We start from the raw sequence: 20,216 nt of genomic DNA on the forward strand, positions 1-20,216 counted from the left end.
CATCTTATTATGATTAGGTTGAGTTTTAGGCTGACTTGTCTTGGTGGGATAAGACGAGTGCCATCACGTTCATTTTTGGGTCGTGACAACTTCTTTGGTCCATCAACAACAACATGCATATCAACAATTGATGATTATTTTAATATAAATTTCATACATCAAATATGTACATTTTTTTTATGAAAATACTTCATTAATGTCACACAAATTTATACAAAAATGTCAACAATAAAATTTCAAAATTAATACAACCTTAAAACTTATCATACAATTCGTCAAAATTTCAAAAAACTTTTTTTTTTTTTCAGATTACTGGACATGCTTTCATACAAATTTCATACTTTCTTAATATACATTTCATACATATATCATTAAGACAACTTATTTCATAACAACTTTCAAACTCACTCAATACACATTTCATACAACAAATAATCATACATTACAAATATCTATATCTTATCGTGCCAAATAATTCATTTCTAACTCACTAATTACTTCAGAAATGACAACGTCTAATGTAACACACTAAAATTTATAATTTACTACCAACTTAAAACACTTGTGATACAATTTGTCAAAAATCCAAATAACTTTTTTTACATCTTACAAAACACATTTTCTTACAAATTTCTTTCCAATAATTCTATTAAATTCATTCATAAATATACAATTACTTTATACTTTAAGAAAAAAAAATACACAAAACAATCACAAAAACAGAAAATCACTAATATTATACATTTCACCACGGTTAACAAGTAATGATATCATCTTAAACATAGAGACGATTTACAGTTTAATAAAAAAAATTCATTTCAATGTAATTTAAAAATAAACACTAAACAATAATAAATACTAACCCAAAGGATCCCATCTTCCACCATGTTTAATTAGAATTGATACGTAATTGTCCATCTCAATAAAATCAATTTTTTTCAATGAAAAAAAACCTTCAATTACTCGATTCCGGTAATTTTTCAGGCTGAAGAATTAAGAGAGAGAAACGTTGAAGAAAAAAAGGATATGATCTGATTTTTTATTTTATTTTAACTGATTTTGAGTGAATTAAGGATAAAAAATATTGTTAATTTGTTTGAATCCCTTATTTCATGCTAATCATTAATTATCTACAATAAGTTCAAATTAAATTATAGGCCACAATTTCAATTTTTTACTTTATTATTTCTAATTCCATTTTTTTTTAATTTTCGTTTATCTTTTTATTTATTTTTTAAGTTTTTTCTAATTAATAAAAACATTTCTTTTTTTGTGAATTTGTTATAACCTGAAATTTTTAATGTTATAGCTTGAAAGTCTAAATCTACTGCTATACTTGAAAATAGTATTATAATATATGTCATATATCAAACTTGAACTTATATAAGTTGCATAACACAATCTCCTACTTTAGTATTGTCTCTCTCTTTTAAATCTCGTTCGTCTCTCTCCTAATCTCGCTTGCTTCTTCATCTCTTTTTTCTAAAATCTCAAACTATTGCTATGAATGATAAATACTCAAACTATAACTATAGATTTCTAATAAGGCTCAAACTACAGTCATGTTTAAGATTTTCTCATAAAAATATATCTAATTGCTAAGCTTAATTTTAGGGATTTTATTATAATGTGAACTCTTTTGATTTCGGATATCATGTAAACTTATTTTATTGTACTAAATGTAATAACGAAATTAGTTGTGAATCATGAATTATTTTACTTATTCACTTGTATTTATGAAGTTTCCCTTTTATTTATATTAATAACCTTCCACGTGTGAAAGAGGACAAAAACAAATGTGGTACTTTTAAAAGATATCTATGAAAGATTTTGGTACTGTTTTTTTGTTTGAGCAAAGAAACAAGGGGAATAATCTCAGTAAACACTATAATGAGAAAAGTTGAAAAGCAAAATAAATAAAATCCAAGAAATATGCCAGCTTAAAAGTGTTCAAATATTGCTCTTTGTACTAATCCACTATCTTCTTCTTATGAGGTGTATGCTGCAGCTTTAGTTTTTCATGAAAGGACTTGACAACCTTTTTCTTCCTTTGCCTTATTTAACACACATACTATGAATGCAACCATACAATTCTATATTGAAATGTTGTTGAACATACTATGTTAGGATAGTTTGGTTCATAAGATAAGGTGGGATATCTCGTAATTAAATTTGAGATTAAATCTATACTTTGATGAGCCATGAAGCAACAACTCTCTAGCCATGGAATTAGCCACTATAATACAAAAGTCAGGATAGACTGCCTACATTAGACACCCTTAGAATACAATCCTTCCTCGAATCATGCGTGAATACAAAATATTTCGTACACCAAACTGTCTTTTTTCTTGTGTGTGTAGAGGAAGAGGGGAGTTTGTTGGTGACCTTATCATTGTCTCATGAATTACAAAGTATGAAGATAATTTGCATTGCAATTTATATAACCCTAACACAAAAACAGTGATGATGAACCAAAAGGAATAAATACGAGAGGATGATAACATCAACTTGTGTGCACTTTGATTATTTCATCAAATACCTACTATTTTCCACTAATACAAATATCAAGTAATTATATCCATCAAAACTTTAGCAGATGATTATAACTGGAAAACATCACACTTGACTTCTTGTCCTTATTTGAATCTAGACTAAGCTAGAAACAAGGCATGCGCTCACCGTCCGCTTGCCAAAGGAAAATGGATGGGTACTAATCCAAATTTATGGAATGACAAGCCCCAAGAGGGGAGGCAATTGGAGTTCAATCAAGAACAGTATTCAAAGCACTTTAAGGTTGATGATTGGCGCATTATGCTCTTATGGGTTCAATCATTTTCACTTTTGGCACCTTTTAGAATTGCCCAATGTCCCATGCCCTCTTCCATGTGTTTTTCACTTCTTCCAAGATCATCATGATTCATATCAATATCAGTACAAGACATATATATATCTTTGGTTCCTATCACATTTTGAGCTGGCATATATAATAGTACTCTCCCTTCAAAAATTTTAGCTGGCAAGAGTTATTTGTACCTACCCAAAAAAATAAAACATGAACTATCTGACCTACATGTGAACTTGTGTGACTATATATATACCTTTCACCAATTATAAGGACCAATACATGTACAAGTCTCTATATAAACAGTTATGTGTTTGAGTAGAAAGTGATTAAACTGACAATAAGTAGATGATGTGTTTAGTAAAAAAATAAAATGTTGATAATTAGTACTTACAGTTATTTACAAAATAATAGAAGAGTATATGTATACAAAGAGAAGCACGAACAAAGAAAATTAAATGGAGAGGGAGTTATTAGGAGTTCTATTTTGTACAAAGATTATATTAAGTATAAATAGTAAAATACTTGGTCAAATCAAAAGTTCTTTATAGGCTGTAAAAACCATAAGCGGGAGTCATCAACTTAAGGTTTTTAATTGGTTTTTAACTCATAAGTACTTGGGTGTTTAACAAAAGCGTAAATAAATTAGAAAGTACATATAAACTATTTTGACCAACTTATAAGCAGCACTTGAAAGGGGTGTCTCTTATGATGCTACAGACGGTTGTCCAAATTGCAAGGGGTAAACTTGGGCACAAATCATAGGATAGATGGTCGTAATATTTTGTTACGTTCTATCATTGTTGCACCACTCACTAAGAATATACTCCTAATAAGTAAGGGGTTCACAATCAAATATGCTTGCACAGCAGGAAAGGCACTATACATTAGTGATTAGATATTTAATTTCGACAGCTTTTGGTACCATACTAACTTTGAACATACGGATGAAAACCCCTAATCATGACATTACATTGCAAATGATGATCTTTTGTTTGTTTTCATTGCAAAATGATACTATGCTTGAAAGGGTAATCATCCATGTCTGTTCAAAGTCTATTAACTTTCCACCATATACACAATGCACCAAAAAAGAAAGTCTTTAATTATCAGTTTTTCTAATTCCCCCTTCCCATGGAGGGCTTGAGGAAAGGTAATACCCAGATGAGCTAGCATCTTTGTGAATGGCTTTTAGTGGGATGAAAGTGGAACACACACACAAAGGGGTTTCAATGTCAGGTAGTACAAAAGATATCAAATTTGAGGGCCCTCAACTTCAACACATAGTAATCCAAAAGTAAAGAATTTTAAATTCCATCATCATTGTTTCAAGAGTGAGTAAGACACATGCACAACCCCATCCCACACCCCCTCCCCCCATTCCAAAAAAAATAAAAACTTTTATCTATATATATGAATATCTCTCATTTCCTATTTTACTACACAAAAAGGTTAACAGGATAGAGGAAGAGAAAAAGTGCAATGAAGGATAAAGAAGTTAAAACAAGAATGAAGAGAGGATTTTGGAAACCTGAGGAGGACTTGATATTGAAGAATTGCGTCGAGACTCATGGAGAGGGAAACTGGGCTACCATTTCTGAGAAGTCAGGTATACTTCCAAAATCTTTTAGTCTAATAGCATGTTATATCATCAATGGTCTACTACAATGCTGACGTCAAAGAGTTCAACGTTTCAATATACGTCTTAGGCTTAATGAGGAGTGGTAAGAGCTGCAGACTAAGGTGGAAAAATTACCTCAGGCCAAACATCAAGCGAGGAATGATGTCAGAAGATGAAAAAGACCTCATCATCAGACTCCACAAGCTTCTTGGCAACCGGTCACTGTTTCCCCCCCTGCTTTCCTGCTAATACAACATGAATAGATAATTGATACTTTCCTGCTTTTTTGCTTTACTTATCTCACATCGTTTTTGGTACAGATGGTCACTAATTGCTGGTAGGCTACCTGGAAGAACAGACAATGAAGTTAAGAACTTCTGGAACACACATTTGAATAACAAGAGATCATGTAGAGGCAAAAAGAAGCATGTCAAGTCCAAGGAGGCGAATACTCAAAGCACACAAGGCAAAATGCAAGAGTACCCTGCTGAGACAGTAAGCAACCAAGAAGTGGCCACCAAAACAGTTTTAGATTCATGGATAGAAGAAATGCAGGACTTCAACTGCAGCTTACTCTCACCTCTGACAATGAATAACATGCCATTTCTCGAAGATGAGCCTTTTATTCCCATATTGGACGACATTGTCTTGCTTGAAGCATTCACAAGCACTGGCAAAGAAGCGTGGAATGAGATTCAGCCATTCCTTTAGAAATTTGTTGTAGTATTTCTCTATTGCATCCTTCACATAAGAGCACAATTTCCACTAGTGCCATGACAAGTTAACAACTCCCATGCTAGCGGTTTCGGATTTGAGCTTGTGCTTCATCTGCCTGAAAGCTTATTTGCGAAACCAATTTATGCATGTATCAAGAGGTCAGAAATGAATAGATCTCCCTTTTTCTAAGTATCAGCTTCCTCCTCTACTGCCAATTCCAACTAAGTGAAGAAAAGTAATGAACTATGTATCGGCTATTCCTGTTACAAAAGCTAGCTATCTGGTTTACAATTCTTATTCGCATTGGTGTAGCAACAAAACTTCGAAAACAGAAATTTTTTTAAGGAACAGTGAAATAAGATTTCAATATAAGGGCATAAACAGGGTGAAAAAAGCTAGTGACTTCCAGCCAAAAAAATAAAAAATATTCTGATTATCAAAATCCATATATACACTGAAAAGAATATCACACTGATTGCCAAGGTCATATGTCAAATTATGAAATTTAAATCCAGAAGTGGTTACAGTATATCATCATCATCCTGTTGATTGTACATTGAAGTAATCTCAAATGGTAATGAAGGTGGAGTTCCAGGAGGGATGCAAGCTTCTCCATTTTCACCGGCACATATGCACAAAGCCTCAGCATCCCTGAGGGTAGCATCGAGGTTAATATGACCACTTAGCTCATTGATAAATTTTAGCAGTGTGTCAAAATCCATCTCTTCTCCTATTATTTTACTGCGGTGTCTTCTCAGAATTGCAACACAGACATACAGATGAAGATGCTCGCTCAAATAATGTGTCCATAAGACCTCCCACAACCGCATTGTTTTCTCAAAGTCAAATTCCCTATAAAAGGCAACATATCAACTTAAAGGGAATCAAAGCATCGATTTAGTGCAATTTGAAGTCTGACAGCCTAAGCTGGAAGTAACATGAGATTTGACAAAATGATAGCTGCATTAAGATATTCAAATTACTCCAACTATCACATTTTTGCTGATGTGTAATCAAACATTCTTTTATCCCTTTGTTTGCTCTTATCCTCCCATCCTCAGAGAGAGGGATGCTGGGAAGAAAGGAGCATATCCATAAATCTTAATGCTTTTAAGGACCACAATCATGATTCCTTCCGGGGAAATGTAAAACAGATTTCTACAAGTGAAAAAAACTTTAGCAATGTCATTGTTTTGTAGTTCTAAAAAATATCCATGAATGGAGGCCTTCTTTTTGGTGTATGTTGAAGGAATAGATAAAACCTAATAGAGTGAACTTAGTTGGACCTCTACAAATTTTTTTCAGAACTCAATGGATAGTTTTTTTTTTAAAATTGAACTTGATGGACAATTGATCCCCCCCCTACCCTTCTCCAATTTATGCCAGACTTTATCTATAGCGGAGTTCGATTCTGTGACGTATGCCTAATTCATGCATCACGTGTTATGCTCTTACCCCTAGACCAAATCCCTGAACATTAATAGGTTCAACAGAATATATATATGCATGCATAAGTTCGAAGAAATGCTTATCCAGGTGATCATGAGAAGGGATCTATTCCTTCAGTTCCTTAGGTCATGTGAATTGTTCAAGGATCAATGGACAAAAAGAGAACTAGCTGTCATATACATGATAAACAAAAGATTTTTACACTAAATGGGAGTGAGCACTCAACAGGGAGGCGAGAGTTCATACTTCCCAGTATGAAATAAAAGAGAAACAAGTCTGGAATTTGGCTTTTAATCCAAGGCAATCTCAAAATCTCACCAAGGTCAGAAAAATTTCGACATATTAGTCATATTCATCAGCATAATCTAACTTCTGTTTTTGATATTGAATTAGTATAGTTTAACTGAAAAATGAAAATAGTACAAGTTTGTTTAAACATAGGATCCACAAATGATCTGTTAATACACAGGCGCATAATATGCTGGCTGCTAGCAGACACAGAATTTTAAGGAGTAGAACTGCTTGCCTTTTGAATTGTATAAGAACCCAGCGAAAGCAGAAAAAATAATTCAAGCAGTCCTTCTGTTGGAAGTAATTATGCAAAGGATTGTCCAACAACTCCACCAACTGCATAGCCCAGTAATTTGTGCATCAGATTTTTGACAGCAAACATATACTTATCAGCCAGATATGGTGATATCAACAAATCAAGAATCTTCTATAACAGCAAAAGGGTAAGAAGGGATGGAAACGCCAGGGCTTCAAGAAAATAAAATGCAACACTGAAACACATTAGCCGCAAAATGAATCATTTCTAAATAGTCAGGCATGTTTAGGTGGTCATTGGAAGGATACCATTTGTCTGACACCTAATCCTTCAATCAGAAAATTGTCCTGCCAATAAAGAGGCTTGCATTGTTTCATGGCCTATTATAGAGGTTATAGCAACATTACAGATTTGTCAGCAGTTAATGGTGGATCATTTGGGATTTTATTTGCAACGAGTGCTTTTTTCATTAGCATGTACCAATTAACATGGCATGCTATAGTTGTGTTAATAGCCTCAGAATAAGAAAGGAAATAATAATCAAGATGCTTTTATGCAGATTACAGACACAGTGTCCTCTCTTGCATTGTCCCATTACAAGTGAGTTGTGGGCATATGTTCATATTATTCTATTTCTGCATACCAATGCTTTAATTAAATTCTTAGAGCAGCTTTGCTTTTTTGGTCACCTCAAGGTAGCTGCTAATACATAATTTATTCATGAAACTTTGGTACAAGAAAAACATTGAACAAAGGCAGCGTCTATATACAAAAAGCAAGAACAAAGCATCACTGAGGTACACAAAGTATAAAACTTAGTAAAAAAAAAAAACTGTGTGTGTGGGGGGGTGGGGGGTTGAGAAGCTGGCAAGTTAAATGAAACCACAGACACACAGAAAAAACCTTTGACAATGCAAAAAGCTGAGAATGCACTCCGTTCTGGTCACGATTAAAATTTGGTCCAAGTCGCTCCATCAAAGCCACAAAGCACCAAAACGATTGTGGTTCATCTCCCATCACATACAATATTGGTGAAAGAAGATCACTCATACCCTACAAGTCAAGAGAATAAAAAGTTCATCAGAAAGTTAGCAACCAAGAAAGAAAAGGAACTTGCACCAAGTTGTAAACAGAATACTGGAGCCCAAAGGCACCAACAGCATAGATCAATCATAGAAAGCATGATTCCACCAGTATTATCCACTAAGAATTGAATTCTCTCGAGAGACATTACATACAAAAGGAAAACAGAGTAATCTCAGGTTGGTAATACGAGATACTATAATTTGCATTATGTGAGACCATTTCTTTGACTGACAGTGTGACAATTGCTTCCGAAAAGATTGAATAGAAGGTAAACAATCAGGACATTGGATAGTTATTATGTTAGTTACCAAAAAGAACATGCATAAAAACATCATTATTATGCTGCTACCTTTTTATTTTAAATAACGGTGGTTTCAGGACCAGGAAACCAGTTCTCACGCACCTTAATCTACCGGATATTTTCTACCTCACACCAACACATGTACCGGGTAACTCTGCGCACCATGGTTTAGGCAGCAGATTTTCCAAATGAAGAAATAAAATTCTCAGATTAAATGCATAGTCTCTTGTTAAAAAATACTGAATCTTATCATTTTATTTCACACCATTATACTACCAGAAAACATGGATCTATTTCTGCAGAAAACTAACATCAAGGTTGGACTCGGTGCTGCCTAGATAGACAATGTTTCAAGGTCAAGTCCCCCTTGGTGAAACAGAACATCTAAGAGAAAGAGAAAGGGAGGCAGGAAGCCTGAGATTTTCAATGTTTGAGAAATCGGAAAATCATGCACGTAGCTGAATTAACTTTGCACGAGCATATTAGCAAAGAACGACCAATTAACGTACGCAGTTACCTGACAGTAACCCAGGTCAAAGTTGTAGAATGAGTAAGTGAGCAGTATGTCACGCAAGCACTTCACATTAGAATTATCATCCCCATCATAGAATGGAATTGACCTATCAGTCCTGACCTGCAAGATCAATTTAAAAGAAAAAGGAAAAGGGAAGAAGAGAAATAAGAAGTGTCATAATTTTACAATAACCAAAATAATATGTTACAGAAGTAAGACGGGTAGTTAATGACTCAGATGTGAAGAACTGCATACTGGCTCTCAGCCTCTAATATGGAAGTCATTTGTAGGCCCAAAAGGCTGGAATAATTCGATACTTACCACATCTTTTTCAATAAGAGCTTTCCTTTCTCGGAATTTTGTAAATCTCTTAGCCTGCTCTTTAGTGATGCTCTGCATAAATAGATTCAACATAAACATGAATATTTAAGGCTTAGTTTTACCAAAAAGACCTCAAAGCCATTTTCTCATCATCGGTCCTCTCTGGGGGAGAGAAAACAGGGGAACTGATTTTCCATAAGGAACGGAAAGCATAACTCCACAACAAAACGATTGATTCTTTTAACCCTGAAAATACTAGTCTTTGGAGGAAAGAAAAATTGGGGGGATTGACTTCCCTAGTGGAATATCAGAAGTAAAATTCACAAAGATATATGTTTCAAGTCCTTTAACCCAGAAGAGTACTACAGATTATTAAACACTTGGAACAAACTTCCAGAGGATAATTATCTCCAAGCTCCTTGATGTCCTATTTCAAGAATACCAACGCGAACACATAAAAATACTGTTACTATCCCTACGAATATGTATTCCTCGTTTCAATATTTAATTTACCAGTGGCATCATATAATTCTAGTAGAGACAAGGGATGGCAGTATTCACATGAAATCTGAGATAAAATCATTCTGTGTCAACTGAAGGACAAAGCTCGAGATATCAAAAGAGAATATAGAAACATTGAAACCTAACAGCATCATGATGATGGTAACAAGAATCTCATCAGATTGCAATGAGCTAAATATAAGATGGCAGCTTATTCAACAATTTTAATCACGGAAGGCATTTAGAGTGTGTTTGGTTTGGAGGAAAATAGAAAATGTTTTTCAATTTTCTCATGTTTGGTTGATCAAAATATATGGGAAAACATTTTCTCTAGGAAACAAGCTCCTTAAAAATGAGGAAACGACTTCTCTAAGGGAAGTAGGGAAAAAAGTTCCACAAGTGACATTCTAAGTTCATTAACTCCTCCCAACCCACCCAACATCCCCAATTCCCATCCCACCCACAATCACCACCCAAACTCCCACTCCATACCCCATCCCGCCCACATGGTGTTTTGCTAGATTACGTCTAAATGCTCTTGGGATAATATTTTTTTGCTTATTTACAGAAAACTAGAAAATAAGTAAGAAGCACACTTATTTTCCAACAAAACATTTTCTAGGAAAATATTATCCATGGAAAATGCTTTCTCTCATACCAAACACATCCCAATCGAACAAAATAAACTAATAGGGGTTTAGAAGGAAGCAGAAATTTCCTGGGCCCCCACCCCGGAAAATAGGTCTAGAGAGAGCTACACAAACCTTCCACTGGTTTTTTATTGTTTCATACTCTGACTTTCTGATAGACGCGAGATATTCCCTCTCGGCACAAGTTGAATCATATGAATGATATCCCAACAGAAATCTCCAGACCTGGAACCACAATGACAAACGGAAGTATATTATTCCTACTTAGACAGACCATGAGAGGGGTATAGATCTCCACAAGAACATACCTCTTTCCTCAGACCTTTCTCCACACCTCCGTAAAAGATCCTCTTTCTTAGTGCCTGCGAGTCTATGACCCTACCTTCAGAGTCCAAAAAGGTGGACCACTGTGGAAAAACATAATGAAGTAAGGAATGTGGACATTAGCTGCAAAAGCCACACACAATAATACACTAAATAACCACAAGCTCCACTAAATAATGAAGTAGGCCTATTTATTTTCTTGAGTCAAGCATATGGAAACTTGATAATAGGTTGCGCTGAGACTCAAAAGCCTACTTTGATTCCATATCAAATTGTGTGATCACCTCATTTAGAAATTTAAGATTGTAAAAAGGGGATATTTCTATCTAATTAGTTAAGCCTGCAACAACAAAACGAGATGGACCTGAGCTTCTGGCTGAAAAGGCTTACTTGACCTAGCACTGGCATGATGCCAACAGTTCAAAAATGTTCTCTTAAAATCATTAACAATGACAAGTCTTATACCTCTTTTGATCCCAACGGAGGCTGGCGCGGTTTTCCCCATACTAGTGATAATTTGTCATAGTCATACTGCAGAAGAAAGAAAAAGTGTTGATGAACCTGTCACAGACCCCCTAAATTCACTTACTAACACTTCTAGGAAGAGATATAGAGAGAGAAATAGGGGGCATGTTTCCAAAATAACTCATGCTGTTGAGCTAGATATAAATTAAGTAGCCTAGACAAAAAATGGTAATTTGAAAAACTCTCTCAAGCATAATAGTTCAAGGATTTTTTCTAAATTACAACTGTTATTAAGGTTAGGAGCCATTACAGCCGCTGAAGGGCAGTAGCTCTGAAATATGTCAAGTACTTCATCCACCCATACTACCTGAACTGGGTTTTAATTTGCTTATTATACTTCTAATATATTAGTTGTTTATAAAAAATTGTTTCTATAGATTTTACCTGGAAGTAATTATAAAATACTAGGTAACCAAAAAAAAGAAATGTAGTTTTAACTTCATAATAATATAAAGAAAAGATGGTATGGTCCAGTCCAGTCTACAGCTACAGGTAGTATCCAGATGGTGCAACTTCATTCATCATTTTCAAATTGATTCGTTTTAGAAAAATTTCGTCGTAGATCTTTGTTGAAGTATGTGACCATATCATATAAAGCTTAAGTTGTTAGAGAGAATACATTTTTAATTATATTATGTCTCGATGCACCTCCGCAAGTGTAGGCCTGATTCTTTGTAATGGGCCAAACATATGGCCTATATTTTTGCTTTTTGGTGGCAGTGAGATTTGAACCTAGGACCTTCTTGCCAGCTCCAATACCATGTTTAAGTGTGGGACCATCTCATTTAAAAGTTGAAGTTGTTAGAGAGAGTACACTTTCATTTTGATGAACAATAAGAAAGAAAAGGTAAAAACTTCAGTTTATCATACACTAAATAGCATCATCTTGTTGGACGAATCTTTCATATCCAACAAAAGCTGAAAACTGGTAGGTTTTTATCTACAGACACCAGTTACAAGAAGTTAATAACATGCTCAACAAGTCAGATGGTTCCTCAGTTATGAACAGACCTCTAAATTTTCATCGCGCATTGCAGCTTCTTCATTCTTATTATGTATCTCACAAGAACTTTCCTGTTTAAAGATAGAGAAGAACGTCAGCACAGTCCTGTGATGAAGTTGATAATACATCCAAAAACGCTACTTGCTGGACTATTCTTATATGGTTTTGAGTACAGTTGACAATGAACTGAGGCAGTTCATTCATTCTCTGAACCCAAGGATAAATCATGTCAACAGCCTTGCCACTTCTCAATTGGAGCACCAGAGAATATTTCTAAACCAAGAAATAATTCCATTTCATTTTTATTTTTTTGACAAAGAGTGGTTCCATTTCATATCATCTTGCAGTTTTTGGTGTATTACTAAATCTTATTAAAGCATAAGTGCAGAGTTCTCCTTGTTGACTAACCAAATCAGATTCCCAGTTCCTTAAAAATTTAAATGCACAAATACGAACTAAGGTCAGGACCATCATCTTCTACGCCAGGGGTTTCAAAAGGAAAATTAAACTAATCCAGAAAGAGGAGTGGAGTACATGTGAGATTCTTACCTCGGACGAATTTGCAGGCACATGAACATCTTCAAGCGGCTTGTGCACATCATTAGATTCAACAACAGAAGAGTAATTATTTGGTTTTTTGTCATGCTTCTTCATTGCATTAGAAATGAAACCATCACCATGAGCTTCACGAAGAAATTGAGATTTTGTTTCACGTGCAAATCTGGTGACAAGAGAAAATTTCTCCAGTACTTGAATAGATAAATGCCGAGGATCATTATGTTTTTGTCTTTGCCTGCCATTTTGTTGAATAACTGCGGAGTTCTTATCAAGGGCTTCACCATCTGTCCGACTGAATGAAGATTCACTAGGTGCAATAGATGAAGTTGGACTGTTGGCAACAGAAACAGCCCTGGGAAGCTCCAAGGAAGAGAGAGTTCTCTGTAACAATCATATCAAAGTAGGTGGAAGTGTGAATCTGTGAAGGAGAACTAGAGCAGTTGTTAAAGCTAAAAGAATTTTAAATGACATTAGCTGCACCTGGAGCGGATCTTGTAAGTCATTAACAAGAAATATATTTGCATCTTCAGCTGACCTGTAAGTACCCTTCACTAGTGAGAAAGGAAATCCTTCCAATGATCTAGTTAATCTATATCAGTATTAGGTCAATAACGGCAAATTAGATACAGAATCAACCAAGACCCAAAATTTTCAGTACTAGTATCTTTTCCTTCTGAAATTAAAAATAGTTTGTAGCTATACTGAAAAAGAAGGAACAACCCACAACTTCCAGCACAATTAGTTACTATACAAGAATTTCAGCTAGTATAAACATCATATGTCAATTGATATGTGGCAGTCCTCCTAGTATCTGAAAGAAACTTACACTCACGTCTGCCATCTCCAGAGATAATATTCTTTATCTCCCATCCACCAAAGAACCTCTCAATGTGATTAAATAATATGACTAATAGTTTGTTAATTCTTATTTGTATGTTACATTATCATCAAGCATCAATCCATGTGTGAGTTGTCTTGCTCTGATTTCTACTTTCTTATTTGTATCTCACATAAAGGATAAGATGGAAAAATAAAAGGATTTTGGCTCCAAAGTGCAGTGAAGAATCAACCAGAAAGAAAAAGATAACACATAAATCTGTGAAATTTGTTTAAATAATCCATTTAGAATGTTATCAAAATCACAAAGCCGATTCCTAAAGGAAGAACAAGTAACCGAATTCACCTCACGAGAAAAACATGTTGCTTAATTGTTGCTAGAAACTCTTTGAGACCTCCATTGTAAAAATAAAGTGGAGGAAATGCTAGTCCTGCATAAGAAACAATATATTCAAAATCAACAAGTTGGCACTACGGGGAAGTTTAAAAGATCTACCAAAAACAGCAGGGAAAAATAAACCGTGCATGTAACTAATCAAAATAATATACAAATAAAGTCATGCATGTAACCTTTGAAGCTAGATAGAACAAAAGATGTTTACCCATCAAGAACGCATATAAGTCTATATAAAATGATGCACAAGCTAAATTGATTGACTTCAAACATCACGATTTCCTGGAAATGATGAGCAGTATTCATGCCTAAATCAATCAGTAGTATAACCAAAAGGGGACCTAAAACATCATGATATCATAACAAATTATTGAAACTAGAAGGATCAACAGCTAAGATTTTCTAAAATAACACTCAGGTAGAGAAGGATTGCCATGAAACTTATACCTATTCAGAAACTTGACTCCACCCCTCGCATAACATGGATTAAGAAGCAATTTTGACTCCACCCCTAGCTTCCAAAGTACATCCCGTAGTTCTTCTCTTATGCTTCACAAAAATTGCCTACCACAGGCCATAACACTGCCATGAATCATAATGTGTTCCAAATCTTCCTCAATGGACCAAAGTATCTAGGAGCAATTGATTCCTACTCAAGCTTCTTATTCCCAATAGTAGTTCTCTTAGCCTTTGAATATCCAAGAATCATAACATTGTCATGATAGCAAAATGTAAATGCATTCGAGAAAGCGTAAATCAAATGAGACAAATTTAAGAATCTTAAGGTATGTTTGGTCAAGCTTCCAAAATTTGCTTCATTTATTTTTTGAAACTGGTAACTTCGTATATTCCTCAAAAGACCGCACTAAAACTGTACTGGTCAATATTTACACCATGTACTTCAAATCCTACTATCTTTTACTAAATTGAGTCTAGTACATCAATTATGGAGATAGTATCATTTGAGTATAACTGATTACACCAAAAACAAAGTAGCATAAGACAATTTAGCTGACTTTTTGCATACTATTTTCTATACTATCAAAAGCTCTAGAGTTCTGTTCCTTCCATATTGCCCACCATATACTAGCTGGGACAATTCTCCATCTGTCTTTGTTCTTGGATTGCTTTCTTGCTTCCTCCCAACTGCGGATTGCTTCTGTGATCTTGGCACGCATGGTCCATGACATACCCTTAAGATTCAGGAATAACCCCCATAGTTGACCAGTGATCTTGCAGTGTAGAAAGAGATGGTTAACTGTCTCACCAGTTTCCCCACAAAAGAAACATCTAGAACATAATGGTATCCCCCTCCTCTTTAAGTTGTCTTGATTAGTCCAACTTCTTTGGCTAACAACCAGACAAAACATGCCACTTTGAGTAGGATCTTTGACTTCCAGATTCCTCTCCATAGCCAGTGGCTTTGAGGCTGATTGGGGTGGTTTGCTTATCTTAAATGATTTCTCCAGAAGAAGTACTTTCAAAACGCAGTAGCTTAGCCAAATATTTTAACTCTCAAAAGCAAGTACAAAAAGAAGCACTTCTATTTTTCCAAAACGTTAACCAAACAAGCTATCAATAATGCCACATGAAGAGCTTTGATGGATTATCTCAGCATATAATATCAGTGGACTTACTATTTCCAAAGTTATCAAGAAATTATATCATGTGTGAGCTGAGAAATTGGGTACTGAAGCCACACTAGTATGCAAGGAATAATTATCAATTTAGAAAGTAGAAGTGATCTATTTCCAAAAGAGTTGCAAAGAGAATAGCAAGCAAACTAACTTCTCACAAACAAAAACAAGGAAAGGTTAAACTATTCCACGAAAACAGCACTTCAAAATCCCTGGTATGGAACGGAACGACTTATGAAAATACAGTACATGACTACGTACCTGACGACAATACTACAATAGCATACTGCCAACCCAAAGTAGGAGTGTGTCTACGGATTGACCTAATATCCGAGAAAGGCACTGCTCTTATTGTATAGAGACTTTTATCTGAACCAAGATATATAAACAATAACCATTACTGATCAGGTGACACAATCTTTGTTTTGCATAAAATCATTGTTCTTTTGTTTGGGTCATAAACTCATAATAAAGATAACTTGAGCCCAACCTTTTTCAGACAGCCTTGCACTTGAGCTTTGCCCTTCATATGGAATCCAAGTCTGTCGCAAAGCAAATCAATAGCTCAGATAAATAAGCAGAACCAAGTGATATTTGCTACAATAGTAACAGCACCCCCCTAAAACCCACATACACACACATACAACAAAAATTCATCATCCTTGTTCATGGGAAGGGAAGGGAAAATAAAATTAAGTTACAAAGAGGAAGGCAATAGAAAAGATAAAATGGGCATATCTGGTCAATGTACCAGACTGTGTTAGCTTGTAAGCAAAATACTTTCCATTTTCACCCACGATTCCAAGAGGTTATCGGTCTATTCTACAAGCAAAAGATTAATGGACACCTCATATATTTAACCCTATTATTTATATTCAGTAAGTTATATTAGCCCTGATACTTATAATTACTTTCACTCTTTGAACCAAATGTCATTTAAAGAAATACCCAAACATTAAGCACTTTGCACATCCATTTGCATTTTGAACTTTAATTTCACCACACACCTTATACTTTGATACTCAAATTATGGCAGGCAAAAATGTAGTAAGCTTTAAATCATGTATGCCATAAAAGAGTAATGATCCAATAGCAATTATTAAACCTACATTTGAAAACTGATTCACACATAAAAACAAGTCTAACAAAGCAAAAATAATTCTACTTATACCATTAAAAGAGAACCTCCTTGCTTGATCAGCTTCAGCCGACCTCTGATCCTCTCCCATGCATGTTGAGTCGGGTGTATCGCCACATTATCTTTCAAATACACGATTTCAGCATCGACTTGTTCACTGGATGAATTCCGATTACTATTACCACTCCTAGTCATACTCGCCGAACCCTAATACACACCACCAAAACAAAACAAAAAACTAAAAAACATTTCCAAATCACAACAAAGAAGGACAATAAACATCTTCAAACTTCTGAACAGTAAATAAAGTATATATTAAACAAGACCAACGAGCTCAACCGCCGGAATCAAGCTACTTAATCAAACATCATAAGCACAGTTCAACTTCATCAAATTTACAGTAAATTCTGCTATTTAAATTCGAGATAGTTACGGATCATTTTGAAATTTAATAGTAAATATACTCAATACATTAGCAACAAATCTATAGTGATAATAAACAGCAATTTGCATATGGCGATCAGATGATTTGCAATTGGAATTTCTCACTTGTTGCACCGAAGTAGTTGAGATTAAACTCGAATTAAAACTGAAGTAATTCGAAAATCAATCAATAAAAAAAAATTCAGCATAACTGCATAAGAACTAGATGCATATACTATTAAACGAAATCACGGAGCACAACACTCCTTATCAAATCTTCGAAAATCGCACATCACAAACACAAAACTAAGCTCATCAATTATTCAGTAAACGCTCCGGTGAGTAAAATTGAAGAGAGTGAAAATGGCGAAGAGGTAATTTTGAGAAGGAAATAGCTTACTTGTTGCATAGAATCAGCGTAATCGGCGTCGTCGGAGAGATCGTGGAGGTCAAATTCATGCATCGCCGGCGACGGCTGACTGGCTGGCTGGCTGGCTGCTGCTGTGGATACGTTGAAGTAGACAGCTAGTCGTGGTGAGTAAGGAAGAAGATTCGATAAACGGAGAAAAGTAACGTGCTTTACGTTTGTTGACCCTTGTATATTTACTGGATGACAACGAGTCTTCTCATGTCAATCACTACAAAACTTAACGATTTTTTACCCAATATAAAACTTTTTACTTCTTAAAAGTATCTTTTAATTTGATTTAATTAATATTCATATCCTATAGAAATAGGTATTTAAATTTGTATAAAATTGAGTAAGTAAATACATATATTATGTTTGACGGGATGTCCTACGTGACAATTCCTAGGGTATACATTTGTATTATGTCACGCAGAATGTGTGAATATAATTGTTCAATTTTATACACATTCAAAATTAAAAGAGATAAATATCACCTCATTTCAAATTAAAGAATACATTTATATATTATGTCTTCTTAATATACAAATTCTTTAACATGATGGATCTTGATTTTGTTTCAAGTTTTTATACGATTACTCTTATTTTTTGGTGGTTTTAATTTTTCTTTTTTTCTTATTTAATAAAAAGTTATGAATCAAAGTCTCTTTTATTATAACATATTTTCACAAGGAAAACTTTTACCTTGTTTGGTAAAAATTATGTTTTGTAGTATCTAATTTATAAGATATAAATTAGAAAAAAATTATCTTATCCGATAAAAGTAGGCAAGTTTTTTTAGAAGTAATAAGTTATGCCTTAAAGAGGCATCACTTTATAGATTTTGAAATTAAATTTATGTCAATATCTACATAAGTTTTATAAGAATAACTTATGTCTTGCGAAATTTTTTGCTCTGAATTTTGTTTTGTGAGTTTTTCCTACAATTTTTTTTATCTTGTAAAACATAATTTGGTGCCTTGTGAATGCTTTTTGTTTTGTGAATTTAGTTTAGTTTTTTATGTCAAAGATATTTTTGATTAATTTTTTATTAATATTAAAAGACAATAATAAAAAGACAAATTTTAAGGATCAAAATTAAGGAATTCGTGCAAATGACCTATTTTGTTTAGCTAACTTCAGAAAAAGAATCAACTTAGCCTGTTTGGATTGAATTATTTAAAATATATTTAAATAAAAACAGTTTTTAAGTATTTTCTTTTAGTGTTTGGATAAATTTAAAAGAAAATGCTTAGAAGCACTTAAATTTAAGTCAAAATAATTTTAAATAAAGTCAAAATTAATCCAAATAGACTCTTTTTCTTTTTTTATAATACAAGGCTTACCTTCATCATTTTGATTTTTATTTTAATATTCTTTTCAATCTATTTATTACATTAATGTAAAAAGTATTTTGAATCGATTTTCCCTTTTTAACATATTACTTTATTTAATTTAATTTTTTTTAACAACTCTTTTAGAAAAATCTCTTTAAAATAAATTTGTATTACAATCATTTATTTTAGTGCCAACGAAATCCTTGAACCAAGCAAATAACCTTGTTAGGGAACTCTCATGAATAGAGGCAATATTTGAAAGAGTTACATATCATATCAATATGTACCTGCAAAAAAAGGTATTTTAAATAAAATGATCATGTATATGTAATGTATTGATTTGTATATATAATATATCGATATTGTATAAATAGTTTATAATCATGTATAGATGATGTATAACTATGTATCATATATATATATATATATACACACACATTGTTGATAGTCTCGGCTTTATCTATTTGGCATCCAAGAAGAGTTTTTCAAGTTTTCAATGTCATGATTTTTTTTTTAAAAGACAAAAAATAAAACTGTGGATCAAGAAAAGAAAAATAGGGGAGGGGATTAACAATCTGGAGAATCGAACATTTACCAATAAAGTTAAATTTTAGGTAGCTAATCAATTGAGATACGAAGATTCTTAAAAAAAAAATTAATATTGAATATAAAATGGAAAAAATAATTTTTTTTTTCTTGATATGATAAAAGTAATAGATAAAAGAAATAAATATATTTTTTAAATAGTGGACAAATAAAATTAAATGGAAGGGGTAATAAAGTAATTTCAACAATAAATAAGAAGAGACTCAAATTTATACATAAATCCCATTTGCCAAATGAATTTTATGCCTTTTTTCTCAGTTCTTTGTATTTGGGTATCTAAGAAGGGTTTTTTAAGTTTTCAATGTCATGACATGGAGAATCAAGCATTCACCTATAAAGTCAAATTTTAGGTATCTAATCAATTGAGGTACGAAGATTTAAAAAAAATAAGCAATTAATGTTGAGTATAAAATGAAAAAAATAATTATCTTTTCTTGATATGATAAAAGTAATTGATAAAAGAAATAAATAAATTTTAT

The 20,216-nt window shown here is 33.6% G+C and overlaps 2 protein-coding genes across 2 annotated transcripts; one reads left to right on the forward strand and one right to left on the reverse strand.

The window, feature by feature from the left end:
- The first annotated feature begins 4,263 nt into the window (after positions 1-4,263).
- On the forward strand, positions 4,264-5,524 carry LOC125875835 (transcription factor MYB82-like). Its single transcript, XM_049556880.1, has 3 exons — positions 4,264-4,451; positions 4,552-4,681; positions 4,784-5,524. The coding sequence occupies exons 1-3, from the start codon at positions 4,325-4,327 to the stop codon at positions 5,172-5,174; spliced, it is 648 nt and encodes a 215-aa protein (XP_049412837.1). The 5' UTR covers positions 4,264-4,324; the 3' UTR covers positions 5,175-5,524.
- A 67-nt stretch (positions 5,525-5,591) lies between these two features.
- Positions 5,592-17,959, reverse strand: LOC125875834 (uncharacterized). Its single transcript, XM_049556879.1, has 16 exons — positions 17,789-17,959; positions 16,999-17,172; positions 16,318-16,369; positions 16,089-16,196; positions 14,143-14,227; positions 13,440-13,494; positions 12,951-13,340; positions 12,410-12,472; positions 11,339-11,404; positions 10,858-10,956; positions 10,664-10,774; positions 9,399-9,470; positions 9,081-9,197; positions 8,080-8,229; positions 7,156-7,256; positions 5,592-6,032 (listed from the first exon to the last, which is right to left on the reverse strand). The coding sequence occupies exons 1-16, from the start codon at positions 17,849-17,851 to the stop codon at positions 5,702-5,704; spliced, it is 2,037 nt and encodes a 678-aa protein (XP_049412836.1). The 5' UTR covers positions 17,852-17,959; the 3' UTR covers positions 5,592-5,701.
- Positions 17,960-20,216: the final 2,257 nt, after the last annotated feature.

The sequence above is a fragment of the Solanum stenotomum genome, chromosome 9 (assembly GCF_019186545.1).
Source record: "Solanum stenotomum isolate F172 chromosome 9, ASM1918654v1, whole genome shotgun sequence".
NCBI lineage: Eukaryota > Viridiplantae > Streptophyta > Magnoliopsida > Solanales > Solanaceae > Solanum > Solanum stenotomum.